General features: G+C 35.4%; 1 protein-coding gene across 6 annotated transcripts in view; it reads left to right on the top strand.

Moving 5' to 3' along the window:
• The window catches only part of ZRANB3 (zinc finger RANBP2-type containing 3), a 362,832-nt gene that overhangs the window by 159,319 nt on the left and 181,164 nt on the right, over positions 1-22,349 (top strand). For all 6 annotated transcript variants that reach the window (XM_037850112.1, XM_037850110.1, XM_037850111.1 and 3 more), the window contains exons 4-5: positions 3,037-3,215; positions 5,937-6,168. In XM_037850112.1, coding sequence (XP_037706040.1) covers positions 3,037-3,215; positions 5,937-6,168 — 411 coding nt within the window. The remainder of the gene's footprint in view (positions 1-3,036; positions 3,216-5,936; positions 6,169-22,349) is intronic.

The following is a 22,349-nucleotide window of genomic DNA, read 5'->3' as shown; positions in this document are numbered from 1 at the left end:
CAGGAAGGATAACTGGATAAAAACTGATTAGTGTCATTTTCGAGGTAAATTCTCTGAAAGTATAGGGTATGATCCTTAGGTATATGCAGATTTAGAAATTCATTCTTTTCAGTGATGCAAAGTTGATTGGATTCTGGGATTTTTCTGTAGGTTACAAAGCTCAAGGAATACCTTTCATACAAATCACAATGCCAATTTATTAATGTATATTGAGAAATGGCTTTTACTTTGTGAAGTTACCCTGCAGCGGCAGGATGAACCCTTCTACCCTGAAATTAAAAATTTGGTTTGGATGTCAAAGCTAATGATACCACACATGCATAAAGAGGGTATGAAAAGGTTTATTATTCAGATAATGAGGCTTTCTAAGAAGAACAGGGCAGGCATCCAGACCGGTCTGAAAATGATTTGAGAGAGCAAGGAGAGAAGACTGACTTGGTTTTTATTGTGATTTGAGATGGAGCTAGGGTAAGGGTTCTCATGAAACAGGCCAGGACTTGAGTGGTTTGAACTTCCCACTGTGCCAGAGGAGGTAACTCCCAGGCTTTCTTATCAGCTTGTTCAGATTTGGGGCAGACGAGGAAAGGGTACTGATGGGGCTTGAAAAATGTCAGCAGTCAAACATAAAAAAATGAAGTCAAATGTATTGTTACGCCCTTTTCTTTGCTTCCACTACTTACCCTTTTTTTCAACACACCATCTTCTCACATAGATTAATCCTTCCTGAGTTTTATATATACTTAATACTTCTTAGCTTGGGAACTATTTTTTGTTTTTAAGATTGCTGCTTATTTTTTAATTGATCCTTAATGTTTTAAATTTAATACTTTAGTTCTTGAAAGGCAGTCATAATTTTTTAGTTATTAGGAAAGAGTAAGTTAGCTGGAAACAAGAAGAAGAAAACTTAATCTAACCCCCTTTGGAGAAAGAGAACACCATGATAAGCTTCTATAATTTTTTCATCCCTAATACTTTTGATCCAATTAGAAAATACAGGGATGCTGAAAAAAAATAGGACCAAAAAGACTGAAAAACAAGAGAAAATGTAGGGAGTGGAAGGAGACTGACAGTTATTCAAGAAGGACTTTAAAATAACTGTGATTATTTTACTCAAGAAAATCAAGGACATTGTCATTGCTCCAAAAAAAAAAAAAAAAGTAGACAAAATAGATGAAGAGATTGAAAATTTCAATAGTACTTAATTTTTTAAAAAAAATTAAATTTTTTTAAAGTTTCTAATTTTAGAACTATTTTTAGATTCTATTTTAGAAATGAAAAATATCATTTGAAATTAAGAACTCATTCAGTGGGTATAATAGCAGATAGACATAAGAGTATTAGGAAACTGGAAGTCAAAAAATATCCAAATTTCTACTTAGGCTAGCCTTTCAAACACCAGGACTACTCCTGTTCTCCTGCCAGTTCCTCCTCTCTCCCTCAATCCTTATCCAAACCTGTTTTCCCTACTATCTTTTTTCTACCTATTGTTCCGAGTTCCATTTCCATATATGCTTATTCAAGGCCTACAGCCCTAAACTCAGTAACAGATAATAGTAGGAAATTTCGATAAGGGATATTTGCATCAAGCTTTGTCAGGGTAGAGAATTCTTGACAAATATTTTATCAAGTCTTTGGCTGAGAGATTCATCAGTAGGCCTGGCAGGTCGACATAGAACAGAATACATGTGGTGCAAAAAAGTAAGTAGACATGTGATTGGCACCAAGTAAATTTAGCAAGAAGATGGAAAGGACCCAGTGATGGAATCTGGGTCCCAGAGGAAAAATCCTTCTTCCTATAATATTAAGGAAACAAAAAGACCCCCAATTCTAGGAAAATTGAAATTGAGACAATGGGTTATATAACACAGCAGGAAACGAAATCAGTGTCTCATGGCAGAAAGTTAGTGAAATAGTCCACACACAGAAAATAAAACCAGGTTCAGTTTGTGGAATTGTGCTCATTTTCCAAGTTTTGGTGGGAGAGTAGCAACCCAAGTGATCCCAAGCCTAGTATAAAATCTGTAATTGTTAAATTTTTGCTGCTTTGGAATCAGGTTGATGCCAGAATCTAGTGATCACACCACAGTCAAGATCCAGAATAGCTCTGTCATCCCCAAAAGTTCCCTCTTGCTCCTCCCCTCCTCTCACCCCCAGTTCCTGACACCCAGTGATCTGCTTTTTGTCCCCATTGTTTTGCCTATTCCAAAATGAGATACAAATGGTACCATATAAAATGTAGCTTTTTTGAGTCTGCTTTCTTTTAGCAAAATGCATTTGCCATTCGTTTGTATTGTTGTGTAGAGCAATAGTACATTGCATGTTTATTGTTGGGTGGTATTCTATTGTATGGATAATACCACATTTTCTTTATCAGTGCTCCAGTTGAAGGACATTTGGGTTGTCCCCAGTTTTTTTTTTTTTTTTTTTTTGGCTTAAAATGAGCAAAACTGTTACCTATAAACATTCATTTATGACTACTTTAAAAACAGATGCAGCTTAGACGTGGGACAGTATAGTGTAAAAACAAGTGAGAAAACACCAAAGATATGGGCTCTCATACTAGTTTTGCATCCAATTAACTGTTAAGTTGAACAAACAATTTAACTTTTCTATGCCTATTTCTTCTTTTGTAAAATGTGCATGAGTCAGGGTTTATTCTAGCTTTAAAATGACGTGATTTGTGCTGGATAAATAAGGCATTTACTTTTGTGTTCTCTGAGAGGAGAAATTATAAATGCTACACATTTAGCTTTACCAAACTAACTTATGTAAAATCAGAATGTCTCATATTCAAAATTGGGGGTCATTTTCCTTCTTTAATTCCAAACACAAATGGTTTGAAAATAATATGATTTGCTTTTCAAGTCATAGTGATCCTGAGCTTTTAATTAACAATGTAATCCAATAGATTTTTATATATATATTGAAAAATTATCTTGATATAGTACCCACAAATAAAATATTTGATAAATATTTTTTCAAAGTATTTTAGCTTTTCTTAATTTTTTTATTTTTGTTGTTGTTTTTAAAATTTAGATGGGACTAGGAAAAACAATCCAGGCAATTGCAGTCGCTTACTTCTATAAAGAAGAATGGCCTCTTTTAATAGTGGTCCCTTCATCTCTGAGGTACCCTTGGACAGAAGAAATAGAGAAATGGATCCCAGAGCTGGGTCCAGAAGAAATCAATGTTATTCAGAGTAAAACTGATGTTGGGTAAGAACGTTTTATCTTTTAAAAAAAAAAGAAAGACTTTCTTGTTTCTATTTAGAATATACCCATATTTGAAATGAAATGTGACTACAAATCATATTTTAGAGTTGAGGGTAGTAAGAAAAATTTTCTTTTAAATGGTTTTAATGTGAATTATTTTCCAAGAAAACTTGTTTACAGTCCAACAGTATGTTTCTTTATAATGTATTTAAAAGTAAATGTGGAGTATATATACTTTTAGAGATGTATGCAATATACCTATTTTATATATACCTTAAATATACTTAAAACTGACTATTTTAGGGTTCAGAAATAAATTTCACAACTTCTCAATGAAATAGATTGAGGTTTTGTGAACTTTTATTCAAGTTTTATGTATGACTAAAAATTAGTATTAGCAAGTTTTATTTTCTTTATATTAATTTATAATTTTAATATTTTATATCTTAAAAATACTTGTTTTGTGTTATCTGAGTTCTTTACTCTAAAAATCAATCATAGTAAAGCAAGCGTTTTTACTCATTTTGTTTCCCAACCTTTGGAATAAGTCAATCAATTTGAATATTGATAAGTTATTATGTTGTGTATCAAGGTGAATCATTAAAAATGATCTTGCTTAAAGTGATATAAAACTACCAGTTTCTGAGCCTTAAGTGTAAAGCTATGCATTTACCTAAAATAAATGTCTGTTAATTCTTGAGAATTGTTTATTGGGTTATTATTGTACTGTATTGTATTCTCTAAGACTGATAACATAACAAACATTTGTAGAAGTAATGTTGGCCTTTGTGAATGTGGGGGGAGAATCCAGACAAACTATAGACAGTGTCTTTTCTCTTTCAACCTTAATACCATAATTCAAAAAAATAGTCTTTATGAACCCAAGGAAATTTGGACACTATTCGCATCAACAAAATAAAATGTGGAAAATAATTATAAATAAAACTCCTCCCCTCCAGTATCACTGTATAAAATTTAAAAATTTAAAAATGTGATTCTGGTTATTTTTGTGCGTGTGGTAATGAGGGTGTCGGGGATTGATTTTGGTAATGAATGTACAACTACATAATGGTACTGTGGACAATCAAATGTACGATTTGTTTTGTATGACTGCATGGTATGTGAATATAGCTCAATAAAATGAATAATAATAAAAAAAATTTAAAAATGTGGAGAATACAAAATTTATAAAAGCCTCTGTAACATTTTCAATTAGCTGTTATTTGAATGTTTACATTTATATTTTCTGAAAATATTTCTCCTCTATAATTTTTAATAACATTATGTCATATAATTTTCATTATTATTTTGGAAATACATTCTTGGATTTACATAGTGGCTAATATTTTTATTTGAATAACACTTGTGATATATTAGAAAGGACAACAATCCCAGAGTGTAATTTTTTTGCAGGATGTCAGCTAAGGGCAGGAAAACTTACTTGATGTCTTCCAGATATTTAATGGAACATAGCTTTAGGTATATACCAACATTTGTCAATGTTTTTTTTTTTTTTTTTTAACTACAAATACATATACTTCCTCTGGCATGTTAGTTATGCTAGGACTATTCACTACTCAGGAGGTGGCAGGATTGAAGCTATAGAGACTGCTGTAGTGGCCTTGAAAGCCCTGTCTTCTGTATATTTAGTTATTTAGTAATATTAACCCTGAACTTTTCTTTTGCAGACTTTTCTTGAGCACAGTAAGAAAATAATAAATCTCTGTATTAAGTAGATTTATCCAGGGCTTAAAATGTAGTTACCATGTTGGTACCACCTACTATGGGCTCTGTCTTTTCTATTAGAGGGTAGAAAACTACAGAAGACTGACTTTGTCCTGCATTTTTACCAGATGTAGAAAATGCAAAAGTGATTTCTCTTTTAATGTTTGTGCATTTAATTTTCTAATCATTTCATTCTACAAACTTTAATTGGGAGCCCAGTACTGTATATACAAAGATGAATAAGACACATTCTCTGCCCTTACCAATTTCATTATATAAGGGAGATAAATATGTAAAAAATAATTTCAATACATTATGATAAATAATATCATAGATATATAAATTGTAGTGATGGTTCAGAAGATAAGGGATCACTTTAGCTCATTGGTTCTCTACCTGGGGCAGAACCCCTTCATCTTCCCACATCTCATCACTCCAGGGTCAGGACTAATTTTCATCGTCCTATTACTGAGGGACTCTATTGGCCTTTGATGGGTAGGTGGGACCAGGAATGTGAAATACCCTGCAGTGCACTACACTGCCCTGAAATACTAAGTATTGCCCTGTCCCAAATACCAATAGCACCCTGGTTGAGAAACACTGCTACCCTACATTTTGGGGGAAGGTTTTGTTCAGGAGTCAGTTGATATTTGAGTCTTCATTTTAAGGTTGTTCCTAGATGCATGGAAACAAATATCCTGAGAATAATATTCTTATCCTAGTAAAATGTGGCTTGCTGAATGTCAAAATCTTCCAAACACCATATAACCCAAAATTTGGTTTTGGTTAACAAAAGTTTTAAATTTTGGATTCTGATTTATCATGTTTGGAGACCATAAAAATGTTAAGAGAAATTGGATTTCAGTAGGAGTACCATCTTCTATTATTCCCCATTTCTTCTTTCTTCTCCTTTGTATTTCTTTTTTAAAGAGTTTTATATTGTTTATGATAAATTGGTTACTGGTATATTGCTAAAATACATGGATTTTTCTTTTCTAGGAGAATATCAACCAGCAAAGTGACAGTGCTGGGTTATGGTCTTTTAACCGCAGATGCAAAGACTTTGATAGATGCACTGAATAATGAGAACTTCGAAGTAGTTATACTAGATGAATCGCACTACATAAAGTCCAGAAATGCCACCCGCAGCAAGATTTTATTGCCATTAGTACAGAAAGCCACACGAGCCATTCTTCTGACAGGAACTCCAGCTTTGGGAAGGCCTGAAGAGGTATTAAAATCCTTATACTTTGGGCTTAAAAAAAAAATTGAATCAGTCACCTATTTTGTGATTTCAAATTAGATGTCTTAAATGCCAGAAGGGGAAATTGGGAATTTTTAGATAGCTCTTAATGTTAAATATATCTTTTACTATGATTGTTCCTGTCTATTTACATGTAAACCTGAGAAATGTTTGTAGATACATACAAAAAATAGTTTTTACTTCTATTATAAGATATTCATATTTAGTACAACTTTGTAATGTTTTTCACATTTGTTTTCTTGTGGTTCTTCTATGTTCTTACTCTTCATTTGTCCTTTCTATTTTACATGATAAGCACCTCAGGATTGGGGCTGAATGTACTTTATTTCTTTAATATTGCACATATAGAGCTTCTCTTTGTTCCTCTTTCACTTCAAGATTCATGTTTGGGAAGGTAGGGAGGAGCTATGGCTTGTCTGCAAACCAGATGGAGTATCTACTTAGAATGGAGGAATTAGGCATTCGTTTGATACCCCATTTAGCTTTTAGCACTCAAAGAGATGGGTGGGGTATGGAGTGGTTAAAGGGTTGGGAAGGAGAAATGATGGAGAAACCCTTAAAGAGTCTGTAAGGATCAGTGTTCCCCATGGAAGCCCTCAGTATTTGAACACTGAGTAGAGGAAAAAACATGGGCTTGGTGTCCTGTAGAGCTGTTTTGAGAATTAAAGGAAATGACGCTTGTAAAGTGCCTAGCCCTGTGCCCTGGCACATAGCATTCAGCATATGGTAGCTATTAATTTTTACGCCAAGTCTGGGAAACAGCTTTATCCCACTAGTGTTACCTAGGCTCTGATTTTGAGCTCCACCCTGGAAATCTTCTGGGATACACATACAGTATATACATAGTGATAATAAAGTGCTCTGTTTTACCTTTTTTGTTTCTTTTTTTACTCTTTGATCCCCCACTGGAAGTGAGAGAGTGGGCTCCAAGTAGTTTATTGATGCTATACTCCAAAATTATGTTGTTGAATAATAGGGCTAATTTTACCTTTTTTAAAAAAATGTTATGAAATGTATCTTTCATGAATGAGAATATATGAAAGATACGTATATTTTAAATGATAACATAAATGAATACTCACCTACTTATTACCTTGTATAAGAAACAGAACACTGCTAATACAACAGAGGCCCTTGTGTCCCTCACTGCGGTTACATTCTAGTACTTTTACCCCTTACCCAGAGTAGCTACTATTCTTAGCAAGGGTAAATCCAGGTTTTTGTAGATCCTTATGTTACTCACTTCAGTGGTTTGGGGTTCTTTAAGAAAAAGAATATAAAATTATAAATTCCAAATTGGGTCTAGAGCCTTGGAAGGCCCATTAAAATGAGCCCTGAAGCGAAAGCATTGTTAGCTTTACAGTAAATCTACCTCTTATTCAGAATCTGATATGAATAATTTCCTAACTTTTCTTTATAGATGTATCACCTGTGTATATATATCCCTAAACCATTTATTGTTTCATTTTGCTTATGTTTAATTCTCAGGCAGATGGAATCATACTGTCTCAATGTCCTTATGACTTTCTTCTTTCAGTATTTTGATTCTGGCATTTGTCAGTAATGACACAAAAAAGCCATTATTCATTTATTTTTATGTTACATAGTACTCCCTTATATGACTATGACATTTTATTTATTCTACTGTTGATTGACATTTGAATTATTTTTGGTCTACTGCTGTTAACAAACAGTGCTGCTATGACTATCTTGTCCATGTCTCCTAGAACATATGTGTAAGGGTTTTTCTCAAGTAAATATACTTCAGAGAAGAGCAGATGTGTTGATTGATGCTCAGCTACACTAGGTAATGCCAAATTGTTTACTGAAGTGGTTGTACCATCTTCATATTCCAGTCAAGACTGATCATATGTTCGTGTTTGTGGAATCTTCATTTTTCCTCTTTGTGAAATGCCTTTTCATGTAATTTGTCCATTTTTCTATTGGGTTGTCTTTTTCTGCCTAATTCATAAAAGCTCTTTATACATTTTGAATGCTAATACAAAGTTATATATGTTTTGCCAATATCTTCTCATATTTTTAGCTTATTTTTTCTACTACTTTTCTGGTATATTCTGATGAATAAAAGTTCTTAAATTTAATTTAGTCGTATTTATTAATATTTTCCTTTATAATTTATCCATTCTGAGTCTTGTTTTAAAAAATCTTCTTTACCTCAAGGTCATGAAGATATTTTCCTATGTTTTCTCCCAAAAAGTTTCAGAATTTTGCTGTCACATTAAAATATTTAATTCACCTGAATTAAAATTTCATTATGAGGTAGAGATTCAACTTCTTTTTTTTTTTTATAATTTGGATAAACCAGTTGTCTCATCCCATTTATTGGATGATCTTTCATTTCCCTAATTATCAGCAATGCACACTGTGTTGATAAATCAAGTTTCCTTATATGCATTGGGTCTATTGCTAATCTTTGTATTAATTCATTTAGTTTCTTCTTTGTGGAATTTTCTTTAAATTTAAGAAATCAATTGAAAGATCAATTGGTCTTTTTTTTTTTTTATGAATCACCAAAACGGAAAAAATGTTGTCAATGACACTGACATAATTCCTTAATTCTGTAGAATACATCTTATTCCTTAGAAATTTCTTTTATCTATTTCAAGGGTATATTGGTTTTCTATTGTTGCAATAAAAATATTACCACAAATTTAGTGGCTTTAAACAACGCAAATTTACTAATTTACAGATCTGTGGTTCAGGAGTCTGACATAGATCTCACTGGGCTAAAATCAGGGTGTCTGCAGGCTGTTCCTTTCTGGCGGCCTTAAGGGAGAATCTGTTTCCTGTTCCTTTGGATTGTTGGCAGAATTCAGTTCCTTGTGGTTGTAGAACCAAGGTCTCTTTTCTTGATGGCTGTAAGCTTGTCACATTGTCATTTCTCTGACCCACTCTTCTGTCTTTCTCTTCTACTTTTAGGGATTTATGTGATTAGATTGGAAACTCCTGGATAATTCAGGATAATATCCCCATTTCAAGGTCCTTAACCTTCATCACATCTGCTAAGTCCCTTTGCACATGTAAGGTAACATATTCACAGGTTTACAGGTTCTTTGGGAGTGATTATTCTGCCTACCACAAAGGGATTTGGCAAATCTCCTACCTTTGGTCCTTGCTTCACCCATGACAGACAATTCAGGAATAAAATATAACATAGTTTCATCTACTTTTGGATGTCCTTCATTCTTAACTCTCTTAAAACATACTAGTTTTACTTTGATTCTTTCACTAATATCTAATTTACTCCCTGCTCTTCCTTTTCCATATTTTTTGGGTACACAAAAATTTTTCATTTCAATGCTGAATCATTATATAATCTTTTTGGAGACATTTTTAAACTGCATTAAACTCAATATGTATTATACCAGTAATGCTTTTAAATCAGTCAAGGAGACAACAACATAAGCTGCTGTGACTCCGTTTGCCTGGCCAACAGCTATTGAAAAAGACAGTTGATCTTAAGATGCATCCCAATTTCATAGATGTTAAATATTTTACATAGATGTGAAAATGTGATAAAAGGTACATCTTAGAATCAATGAAATAAGGTAATTAGTATAGTTTGTAAGTCTTAATATTGCACTTCTTTAGTAGTGTCTTTGATATTCTTGGGACTTTGTTCTTGCATATTGGTTTATTGGTTTATCCAGTTCCACAGAAGTTTCTGTTCAGATTTTAAGTTGCATTAAATCTGTGTATCAATTTGGGGGGAGTTGACATCTTTATAATATAGTATCAGTCTTCAGATTCAGAAACGTATGTAACACCTTTCTCCATTTAATTTCTTTTAAAAGAAGTTCCATAATTTTTTCCCCAGTGGACTTGCACATCTACATTAGATTTATTTATAGGAAGTTCATAATTCTTGTTGCTATTGTATTTCTAATTGTTATATTAATCATGTTTCAAAATGCAGTTGATATTTGAATATTGTGTATCCAGAAAACTTGTTAAATTGAATGTATGCATAGATACAACAATTTTGAACCTTAGGATCTTTAAGCAGCTGGTAAATGCATATTAATACATATTAATTATCCATACTCTGACTTCACAGACCACCCATTCTGTCCATCTGCCATCATCCAACCAACTTCTGAATCAGTTTCTTAACTGACTTACTTAAGCAATTAAAAGTTTAAGAATTGTTTCTTGATAATGATTTTGCTGTGAGTATGGACAGAATTATAAATCTTGCCCTTTCTGGAAGTATATATTTGGACAAAATTTTCTTTCCATCAGTTTAGTGATCTAAGTACACAAACTGGAAATCAGGTGTTTTCTGAAAAAATAAGAAAGTGTAGATTATAATAAATATGTAGAATAACTGAGGGAAAATGTGTTTTTCACATAAAAGGAAGCATTTCCCATTAAATAACTAATTTTTGTGACTATTTTATAGTTTTAAAGGCAATTTTGCATATATTATCCCATTAAATCCTTTCTACACCCACTTTATCCTGAGGACATTCAGGCTCTTGGAGGTTCAATGGCTATAAAATTAAGGAATGGGATGCAAACCTTTACTTCCAGCTACTGAACTCTGTGCTTATTCAAGTCTGCAATTGTGCCTTGATTAATGATTATGATGTTAAAACTATTTGCTGTCTGATTCAAAATGCTGTTAAGACCCCTTCTCTCAGTTTTCAGTAAGCATTCTTCACAGTCCATAAAGCATTTTTTTTTAATTCAGTTTTATTGAAATATATTCACAAACCATACAGTCATTCATGGTATACAATCAACTGTTCACAGTATGATCATATAGTTATGCGTTCATCACCACAATCTATTTCTGAACATTTTCCTTACATCAGAAAGAATCAGAATAAGAATAAAAAATAAAAGTGAAAAGAGAATACCCAAACAATCCCCCTATCCCACCCTATTTGTCATTTAGTTTTTACTCCCATTTTTCTACTGATTTTTTTTCAATTTTTTAACTTTGTTTATCAAAAAATTAAAAAACAAACAGGCAAACAACAACCAAAAAAACCCCACAACATTTCAAACAAAGCAATGGATTAAGGAAAACAAATAACCTAAAATAACTACTTTGCTTCCAATATGTTCCTACCATACCCCAAGAAAATTAATAAACCATGTCCAAACAGAGGAGTAAGAAAAACAAATCATCTAAAATAACTACATTGCTTCCAACATGTTCCTACCATACCCCAAGAAAATTAACAACCCCTAAGAAAACAAAGGAATAAGAGAAAAAAAAACCTAAAATAACTCTATTGCTTCCAACATGATCTTACTATATCCAAGAAAGTTTACAAACCATAGTCATTCCTGAGCATTCCCATAACCTTGAGATTACCCTCCATAGTTTATCTGTTCTTATTAGATTATCATTCCCCCTCCACTAATTGGTATCTCTAGGTCCCCTACATTCTACAGTATAAAACATTGTACATTTTTCACAGAATTCACATTAGTGGTAACATACAATATCTCTCTTTTTGTGCCTGGCTTATTTTGCTCAGCATTATGTCTTTTTTTTTTTTTTTTTTTTTAATCTTCATTTTATTGAGATATATTCATATACCACGCAGTCATACAAAACAAATCGTACTTTCGATTGTTCACAGTACCATTACATAGTTGTACATTCATCACCCAAATCAATCCCTGACACCTTCATTAGCACACACACAAGAATAACAAGAATAATAATTAGAGTGAAAAAGAGCAATTGAAGTAAAAAAGAACACTGGGTACCTTTGTCTGTTTGTTTCCTTCCCCTATTTTTCTACTCATCCATCCATAAACTAGACAAAGTGGAGTGTGGTCCTTATGGCTTTCCCAATCCCCTTGTCACCCCTCATAAGCTACATTTTTATACAACTGTCTTCGAGATTCATGGGTTCTGGGTTGTAGTTTGATAGTTTCAGGTATCCACCACCAGCTACCCCAATTCTTTAGAACCTAAAAAGGGTTGTCTAAAGTGTGCGTAAGAGTGCCCACCAGAGTGACCTCTTGGCTCCTTTTGGATTCTCTCTGCCACTGAAGCTTATTTCATTTCCTTTCACATCCCCCTTTTGGTCAAGAAGATGTTCTCCGTCCCACGATGCCAGGTCTACATTCCTCCCCAGGAGTCATATTCCACGTTGCCAGGGAGATTCACTCCCCTGGGTGTCTGATCCCACGTAGGGGGGAGGGCAGTGATTTCACCGTTCAAGTTGGCTTAGCTAGAGAGACAGAGCTACATCTGAGCAACAAAGAGGCATTGAGGAGGAGGCTCTTAGGCACAACCATAGGGAGGCCTAGCCTCTCCTTTGCAGCAACCGTCTTCCCAAGGGTAAAACCTGTGGTAGAGGGCTCAACCCATCAAACCACCAGTTCCCTATGTCTGTGGTCATCTTAGCAACCATGGAGGTGGGGTAGGCGAATACCCCTGCATTCTCCACAGGCTCCTCAAGGGGGCACTGCATCTATTTTTTTTCCTTTTTTTTTTTTTTTTTAACTTTCCCTTCTTTTTTAAATCAACTGTATGAAAAAAAAGTTAAAAAGAAAACAAACATACAATAAAAGAACATTTCAAAGAGACCATAACAAGGGAGTAAGAAAAAGACAACTAACCTAAGATAACTGCTTAACTTCCAACATGTTCCTACTTTACCCCAAGAAAGTTACCTAATATAGCAACATTTCTGTGAACTTGCTCCTACTATATCCATCAGAAATTAACAGACCATAGTCATTCCTGGGCATCCCCAGAACGTTAAATAGCTTATCTGTTCTTGGATTATTGTTCCCCCTTCCTTAATTGCTCTCTATTGCTAGTTCCCCTACAATCTACATTCTACATTATAAATCGTTTTACATTTTTCAAAGCTCACATAAGTGGTAGCATAAAATATTTCTCTTTTTGTGCCTGGCTTATTTCGCTCACCATTATGTCTTCGAGGTTCATCCATGTTGTCATATATTTCACGAGATTGTTCCTTCTTACTGCCGTGTAGTATTCCATCGTGTCTATATACCACTTTTATTTATCCACTCATCTGTTGAAGGACATTTGGGTTGTTTCCATCTTTTGGCAATTGTGAATAATGCTGCTATGAACATTGGCGTGCAGATATCTGTTCGTGTCACTGCTTTCCGATCTTCCGGGTATATACCAAGAAGTGCAATCGCTGGATCGAATGGTAACTCTATATCTAGTTTTCTAAGGAACTGCCAGACTGACTTCCAGAGTGGCTGAACCATTATACAGTCCCACCAACAGTGAATAAGAGTTCCAATTTCTCCACATCCCCTCCAGCATTTGTAGTTTCCTGTTTGTTTAATGACAGCCATTCTAACCGGTGTTAGATGGTATCTCATTGTGGTCTTAATTTGCATCTCTCTAATAGCTAGTGAAGCTGAACATTTTTTCATGTGTTTCTTGGCCATTTGTATTTCCTCTTCAGAGAACTGTCTTTTCATATCTTTTGCCCATTTTATAATTGGGCCGACTGTACTATTGTCATTGAGTTGTAGGATTTCTTTATATATGCAAGATATCAGTCTTTTGTCAGATACATGGTTTCCAAAAATTTTTTCCCATTCAGTTGGCTGCCTCTTTACCTTTTTGAGAAATTCCTTTGAGGTGCAGAAACTTCTAAGCTTGAGGAGTTCCCATTTATCTATTTTCTCTTTTGTTGCTTGTGCTTTGGGTGTAAAGTCTAGGAAGTGGCCGCCTAATAAAAGGTCTTGAAGATGTTTTCCTACATTATCTTCTAGGAGTTTTATGGTACTTTCTTTTATATTGAGATCTTTGGTCCATTTGGAGTTAATTTTTGTGTAGGGGGTGAGGTAGGGGTCCTCTTTCATTCTTTTGGATATGGATATCCAACTCTCCAGCCCCATTTGTTGAAAAGACCATTATGACTCAGTTCAGTGACTTTGGGGGCCTTATCAAAGATCAGTCGGCCATAGATCTGAAGGTCTATCTCCGAATTCTCAATTCGATTCCATTGATCTATATGTCTATCTTTGTGCCAGTACCATGCTGTTTTGGCAACTGTGGCTTTATAATAAGCTTCAAAGTCAGGGAGTGTAAGTCCTCCCACTTCGTTTTTCTTTTTTAGAGTGTCTTTAGCAATTCGAGGCATCTTCCCTTTCCAAATAAATTTGATAACTAGCTTTTCCAAGTCTGCAAAGTAGGTTGTTGGAATTTTGATTGGGATTGCATTGAATCTGTAGATGAGTTTGGGTAGAATTGACATCTTAATGACATTTAGCCTTCCTATCCATGAACATGGAATATTTTTCCATCTTTTAAGGTCCCCTTCTATTTCTTTTAGTAGAGTTATGTAGTTTTCTTTGTATAGGTCTTTTACATCTTTGGTTAAGTTTATTCCTAGGTACTTGATTTTTTTAGTTGCTATTGAAAATGGTATCTTTTTCTTGAGTGTCTCTTCAGTTTGTTCATTTCTAGCATATAGAAACATTACTGACTCATGTGCATTAACCTTGTATCCCGCTACTTTGCTAAATTTGTTTATTAGCTCTAGTAGCTGTATCGTCGATTTCTCAGGGTTTTCTAGATATAAGATCATATCATCTGCAAACAATGACAGTTTTACTTCTTCTTTTCCAATTTGGATGCCTTTTATTTCTTTGTCTTGCCGGATTGCCCTGGCTAGCACTTCCAGCACAATGTTGAATAACAGTGGTGACAGCGGGCATCCTTATCTTGTTCCTGATCTTAGAGGGAAGGCTTTCAGTCTCTCACCATTGAGTACTATGCTGGCTATGGGTTTTTCATATATGCTCTTTATCATGTTGAGGAAGTTTCCTTCAATTCCTACCTTTTGAAGTGTTTTTATCAAAAAGGGATGTTGGATTTTGTCAAATGCTTTTTCAGCATCTATTGAGATGATCAATTGATTTTTCCCTTTTGACTTGTTAATGTGTTGTAATACATTGATTGATTTTCTTGTGTTGAACCATCCTTGCATGCCTGGAATAAACCCCACTTGGTCATGGTGTATGATTTTTTTAATGTGTCTTTGGATGCGATTTGCAAGTATTTTGTTGAGGATTTTTGCATCTATATTCATTAGGGAGATTGGCCGGTAGTTTTCCTTTTTTGTAACATATTTTTTGTAACATATAACCTCCAGGTATTTGTGAATTTTCTAAGTCTCTGATGGTTATTGTCTTCTAATTGTATTCCATTGTGGTCAGAGAATGTGCTTTGAATAATTTCAATCTTTTTAAATTTATTGAGGCTTGTTTTATGTCCCAGCATATGATCTATTCTGGAGAAAGTTCCGTGAGCACTAGAAAAGTATGTGTATCCTGGTAATTTGGGATGTAATGTCCTGTATATGTCTGTTAAATCTAATTCATTTATCAGATTGTTTAGGTTTTCAATTTCCTTATTGGTCTTCTGTCTGGTTGATCTATCTATAGGAGAGAGAGATGTGTTGAAGTCTCCCACAATTATTGTGGAAACCTCAATTGCTTCCTTTAGTTTTGCCAGTGTTTCTCTCATGTATTTTGTGGCACCTTGGTTGGGTGCATAGACATTTACGATTGTTCTTTCTTCTTGCTGAATTGCCCCTTTTATTAGTATGTAGTGGCCTTCTTTGTCTCTCAAAACATCCCTGCATTTGAAGTCTATTTTATCTGAGATTAATATTGCTACACCTGCTTTCTTTTGGCTACAGCTTGCATGAAATATTTTTTTCCATCCTTTCACTTTCAGTTTCTTTGTGTCCCTGTGTCTAAGATGAGTCTCTTGTATGCAACATATTGATGGTTCAGTTTTTTTGATCCATTCTGCAAATCTATATCTTTTACTTGGGGAGTTTAATCCATTTACATTCAACATTATAACCGTGAAGGCATTTCTTGAATCAGCCATCTTATCCTTTGGTTTATGTTTGTCATATTTTTCCCCTCTGTCTATTAATATCCTTTATTGTACCCATACCGAATCTCTTTAGTACTGAACCTTTCTCCAAGTCTCTCTGTCCTTTCTTTGTTTCTCTGTCTGTAGGGCTCCCTTTAGTATCTCCAGTAGGGCAGGTCTCTTGTTAGCAAATTCTCTCAGCATTTGTTTGTCTGTGAAAAATTTAAGCTCTCCCTCAAATTTGAAGGAGAGCTTTGCTGGATAAAGTATTCTTGGCTGGAAATTTTTCTCACTCAGAATTTTAAATATATCGTGCCACTGCCTTCTTGCCTCCATGGTGGCTGCTGAGTAGTCACTACTTAGTCTTATGCTGTTTCCTTTGTATGTGGTGAATTGCTTTTCTCTTGCTGCTTTCAGAACTTGCTCCTTCTCTTCTGTGTTTGATAGTGTGATCAGTATATGTCTCGGAGTGGGTTTATTTGGATTTTTTCTATTTGGGGTTCGCTGAGCATTTATGGTTTGTGTATTTATGTTGTTTAGAAGATTTGGGAAGTTTTCCCCAACAATTTCTTTCAATACTCTTCCTAGACCTTTACCCTTTTCTTCCCCTTCTGGGACACCAATGAGTCTTATATTTGGACGTTTCATATTATCTATCATATCCCTGAGGTCCATTTCGATTTTTTCAATTTTTTTCCGCATTCTTTCTTTTATGCTTTCATTTTCCATTCTGTCATCTTCGAGGTCACTGATTCGTTGTTCAACTTCCTCTAGTCTTGTACTATGAGTGTCCAGAATCTTTTTAATTTGGTCAACAGTTTCTTTAATTTCCATAAGATCATCCATTTTTTTATTTAATCTTGCAATGTCTTCTTTATGCTCTTCTAGGGTCTTCTAGATTTCCTTTATCTCCCGTACTGTGGTCTCATTGTTCATCTTTAGTTCTTTGAGTAGCTGTTCTAGGTGCTGTGTCTCTTCTGGTCTTTTGATTTGGGTGCTTGGGCTTGGGTTATCCATATCGTCTGGTTTTTTCATATGCTTTATAATTTTCTGTTGTTTTTGGCCTCGTGGCATTTGCTGAACTTGATAGGGTTCTTTTAGGATTTGTAGACCAATTGAAGTCCTTATCTCTAATTTATCAGATCTACAGCTTCATGGAGTACACTTTCTGTAACTAACCAGCAGGTGGCGTCCACGAGCCACCTGTTCTCCAGAAGCCAGTTCTCCCCTGCTTAGCCTTTTTGGTGAGTGGGGGAGTGAGTCTTTTGGGGTCCAATTGGTGTACCAAGCTTGCGTGTGTAGTTGGTGTTACCTGCCCTGTATATGGGGCGTGTTTCTGGGCAGTCAGGGAGGGGGGGGGTGGCTCTAACAATCACATCTCCCTGGTGATCCTAGAGTTTTAAAGCTGCTGCAATAGTCTAATCCTTCAGTTCAGTCCTGCCACAGTTTGTCTCTGCCACTGACCCACAAGTCCTTGGTATTGGCGTATGGCTCCTGAGACTTGCAAGTGGGCCCCTCTTCCAGGCTGTGCACCCCGGGTCCTCTGTTGAGGGATGACTGTGCTATGTCACAGGTGGGTGCCGTCCCCCCAGGGCAGTTCTGGGCTGCTGGGCTGTGTAGGGAGGCTCCCAGTCTGCTGAAATGATGGCTGAATGGGGCTTTGTTAATTCACACTGCTCTACCTTCCCAACTCTGGGACAATCAGCTGAGGTTGCAGGGAAGGCTAATGTCCACGCCCAGTTTTGTGGTGTGTGCCTGTTATTTGAAGCACTTCCGTCACACTGGGTTGTCTGGGGCAGTTCTGGGCTATGGGGCTGGCGATGGGCAGGAGTGTTTCCTGTCTACCAGGATGATGGCTGTGAGCGGACACCCCCCTTTTCTTGGGAAGTTGTGGTGTTTAGTGAATTTTCTCAGCCACTGGATTATTGCGTTTTGTCTCAGAGCTCTCCTAGTTCTGCTCTTGACTTGACCTGCCCAAATAGCAAGTCTTTGAAGCTTTCTGTATTGGGCTTCTTAGAGTAATTGTTTTAGAAAAAGAAAAAAGGTTAAAAAAAAAAAAAAAACGGGCCCTCCTCAGATATCTAATGGGTTATTGAAATGCTAAGAGACAAAGCAACCAGGGCCATTAAGGAAAGGTCCACAGGGTAGAGAGATCAGCTTTTCTTCGGGATTTGCATATGCGCCTCAGGGCCCTTCCCCTTTCTATGTTCACCAGAACTCCAAAAATCCTCCGCTTTTATTTTGGGGTTTTTCGTGTTGTTTTTTTTCTATGCCTGTCTCCTCTCTGCTGGGCTGGCTGCTCTCAGATTCTCTGGTGTCTGGTCTCAGTCTATCTGTGGTTGGAGATTGGATCAGTAGAATGAGTTTCCGATAAGGGTTGCCACTGCAGTTCTCCCTTCTCCTTCCCGGAGCTGACAGCCCCTCCTCCCAGGGGACTGAGCCTGGCAGGGAGGGGTGCGGGTCCCCTGGCCGCAAAAACGTACAGATTTCGCTGATCTCAGCAGTTCCACGTTTCCGTGAGTGTTGTATGAAGTATGTCCAAAGTCAGATTGCTCTGTGGTGTCCAGTCCACGCAGTTCCTGGCTTTCTACCTACTTTCCTGGAGGAGTAACTAAAACATACAGCTCACCAGTCTGCCATCTTGCCCCGCCTCCATAAAGCATTTTTAAAGCTGAGAAGTAAGTGATTGTAGTTGCCACTGCTCATGTAATAGAAAAGTTAATTCCTGGAAAAATGTGAACTTGCTTACTGATTAAAAAATGTTGTTTAACACTAAATCTAAAGTGAGCTAACCAGTCTTACAGGATTGAAGTATTAGTTTTGTATGAAGATTTCGTTAAGCATATAGAGAATTTCTGTCTTGGAAAAATAAACAGTGTAATGCTTTAAAGTGTTTAAAAGCATATATGTCTTGTTAGCCTTCTTTGCTGGCTTACATTTCAGATATCAGAACACACATTGGTTTACTGAAAAAAGAAGCTGTTCATCTGGGTTAACACTTCTTTTAACCAAACCAAATCATATTATTTAAGAGAGGGGAGAGAGAGAGAGAGAGGTAGAGAGAGAGAGAGAGAGAGAGAATAAAGGAAGGAAGAAGAACAGTGATTACTTTGGATTCACAGGAAGTCAATTAAGGAATATGAGAAATTTGTTAACATTTAAAAAAAAAATCCAAGTAAGTTTTGAAATTGCGAAAGTGTAAGCCCTCCAATCTTGTTCTTCTTTTTCAAGATTGTTTTGAGTAATCTGGGTCTCTTGAATTTCCATTTAAATGTTTTGATGAACTTTTGAATCTTTGTGAAGAAGTCAGCTTGGATTTTTAAAGAATTGCATTGAATCTGAAGAACAGTTTGTGGATTAATGACATCTTAGCAACATTAAGTATTCCAGTCCGTGAACATGGAATATCTTTCTGTTTATTTAGGTCTTCTTTAATTTTTCCCCAAAGTGTTTTTTAGTTTTCAGAGTATGACTTTTATGCTTCTTTTGTTAGGTTTATTCCTAAGCATTTTACTGTTTTTTCCGCTATTGTAAATAGGATTGTTTTCTTAATTTTATTTTGGATTGTTCATTGTTAGTGTATAGAAATATGATTGTTATTTGTGTATTGATCATGTTATCCTGCAATCTAATTAGTTCTAGTAACTTTTAGTACACTCAGGAATTTTTGTATACAAGATCATGGCATGTGTAGGTGGGAATAGTTTTACTTCTTCCTTTGCAATATGCCTTCATTCATTCATTCATTCATTCATTCATTTTTTTTAGCTAATTGCCCTGGCTAAAACCACCAATACAATGTTGAATTGAAAGTAGCAAGAACAGGTGTTTTTGATTCTTTCCTAACCTTAGGGGGAAAGCATTCAGTCCTTAATCATTAAGTATGATGTTAGCTGTGAGTTTTTCATAGATGCCTGTTTTCAGGTTCAGAAAGTTCCTTTACATTTCTACATTGCTCTGTGTTTTTATCATGACTATATATTGAATTTCTTCAAATACTTTTCTGTCTCTCTTGAGAAAATCGTGTGGCTTTTGTCCTATACTCTGTTGATCTGGTTACTTGATTTTCAGATGTTAAATTAACATTGCATTCCTGAGATAAATCCCATTAGCTCATGGTATGTAATCCTTTCTACGTGTTGCCAGTTTCCCTTTAGTAATTTGTTAATGAAAAACAAAGGATAATCTGAACAATTCCTTTTAGAATTGCTAATAGTGCAGATCTAGTGGTAACATGTTCCCTCAGCTTTTGTTTATCTGGGGATGTCTTAATCTCTCCTTCAGTTTTGAGTGACAATCTTGCATGATATTTGTGATAGGCAATTATTTGCTTTCAGCACTTCTTGTCTCCATGGGTTCTGGTAAGAAATCTGCATTTACTTTTTTTTTTTTTTTTTTTTTTTGACTGTATGCCAAATCATTTTTATTTTAGCAATTAATGTGTACAACATTTCATAGGGTTTAAAAGGCATTCTTGCATGAGGTCATTTGATGTTTTCAAAGGGGCAGCTACCCTTTTTTTTTTTTTAATTAATACAGATTGATTTACTTCAGATTTCAAGCTGTCAAAATTAACAGTACTTTTAGTTGAAAATAAGAATACATTATTTAGAAAAATGGAATAAATACGTGTAGCTAGTAAAGCTTTAATATAAGATGTGCAAATGATTTTTATCGTGTTGCAAAAATGTATTTAAAATAATATGATTTTTTTTCCTTATCTTTTTTTTTTTTTTCATTTTTATTGAGATTGTTCAGATACCATACAATTATCCAAAGATCCAAAGTGTACAATCACTTGCCCCTGGGTACCCTCGTACAACTGTGCATCCATCACACTTAATTTTTGTTCAATTTTTAGAAACTTTTCATTACTCCAGACAAGAAATAAAGTGAAAGATGAAAAAAGAAAAAAAGAAAAGGAAACTCTAATCCTCCACTATCCCTAACCAACCCACCTCAATTGTTGACTCGTAGTATTGATATAGTACATTTGTTACTGTTTATGAAAAAATGTTGAAATACTACTAACTGTAGTATATAGTTTGTAATAGGTATATAGTTCTTCCCTATATGTCCCTCTATTATTAACTTCTAATTGTATTGTCATACATTTGTTCTGGTTCATGGAAGTGATTTCTAGTATTTGTACAGTTGATCATGAACATTGCCCACCATAGGATTCAGTCTTATACATTCCCATCTTTTGACCTCCAACTTTCCTTCTGGTGACATACATGACTCTGAGCTTCCCCTTTCCACCTCATTCACACACCATTCGGTGCTGTTAGTTATTCTTACATCTTGCTACCAACACCCCTGTTCATTTCCAAACATTTGAGTTCATCCTAATTCAACATTCTCCTCGTATTAAGCAACCACTCCCCATTCTTAAGCCTCGTCCTTTATCTTGGTACCTTATATTTCTGTCTATGAGTTTACATATTATAATTAGTTCCTGTCAGTGAGACCCTGTAATAATTGTCCTAATGTGTCTGGCTTATTTCACTCAGTATATTGCCCTCGAGGTTTTGTCATCAACCCGTTTTTTTTTTTAATATGGTTTTGTTCACTCACCATACATTCCATCCCAAGTAAGTAATCGATGGTTTTCTGCATGGTCATACATATATGTGTTCACCACCTTCACCACTATCTATATAAGAACATCTACATTTCTTCCACAAGGCAGGAGGGAGAGTCAAAGAAGGGAGAGAGGCAAAAGAAAGAGGAAAAAACAAATGACAGCTAGGAAGCAGCAAAAGGAAAAATAACCTTAAATCAAAGTAGAATAAAGAATCAGACAATACCACCAATGTCAAGTGTCTAACATGCCTCCCCCCCCGCTCTTATCTGCATTCACCTTGGTATATCACCTTTGCTACATTAAAGGAAGCATAATACAATGATTCTATTAGTTACAGTCTCTAGTTTATGCTGATTGCATCCCTCCCCCAATGCCTCCCCATTTTTAACACCTTGCAAGGTTGACATTTGCTTGTTCTCCCTCGTAAAAGAACATATTTGTACATTTTATCACAATTGTTGAATACTCTAGATTTCACCAAGTTACACAGTCCCAGTCTTTATCTTTCCTCCTTTCTTGTGGTGTCTCACATGCTCCCCACCTTCCTCTCTCAACCGTATTCATAGTTACCTTTGTTCAGTGTACTTACATTGTTGTGCTACCATCTCCCAAAATTGTGTTCCAAACCACGCACTCTTGTCTTCTATCACCCTGTAGTGCTCCCTTTAGTATTTCCTGTAGGACAGG

Source organism: Choloepus didactylus, chromosome 9 (genome assembly GCF_015220235.1).
Source record: "Choloepus didactylus isolate mChoDid1 chromosome 9, mChoDid1.pri, whole genome shotgun sequence".
NCBI classification, from domain to species: domain Eukaryota; kingdom Metazoa; phylum Chordata; class Mammalia; order Pilosa; family Megalonychidae; genus Choloepus; species Choloepus didactylus.
The sequence above is the reverse complement of the archived record's forward strand: the minus strand, read 5'-3'. Positions and strand labels throughout refer to the sequence as shown.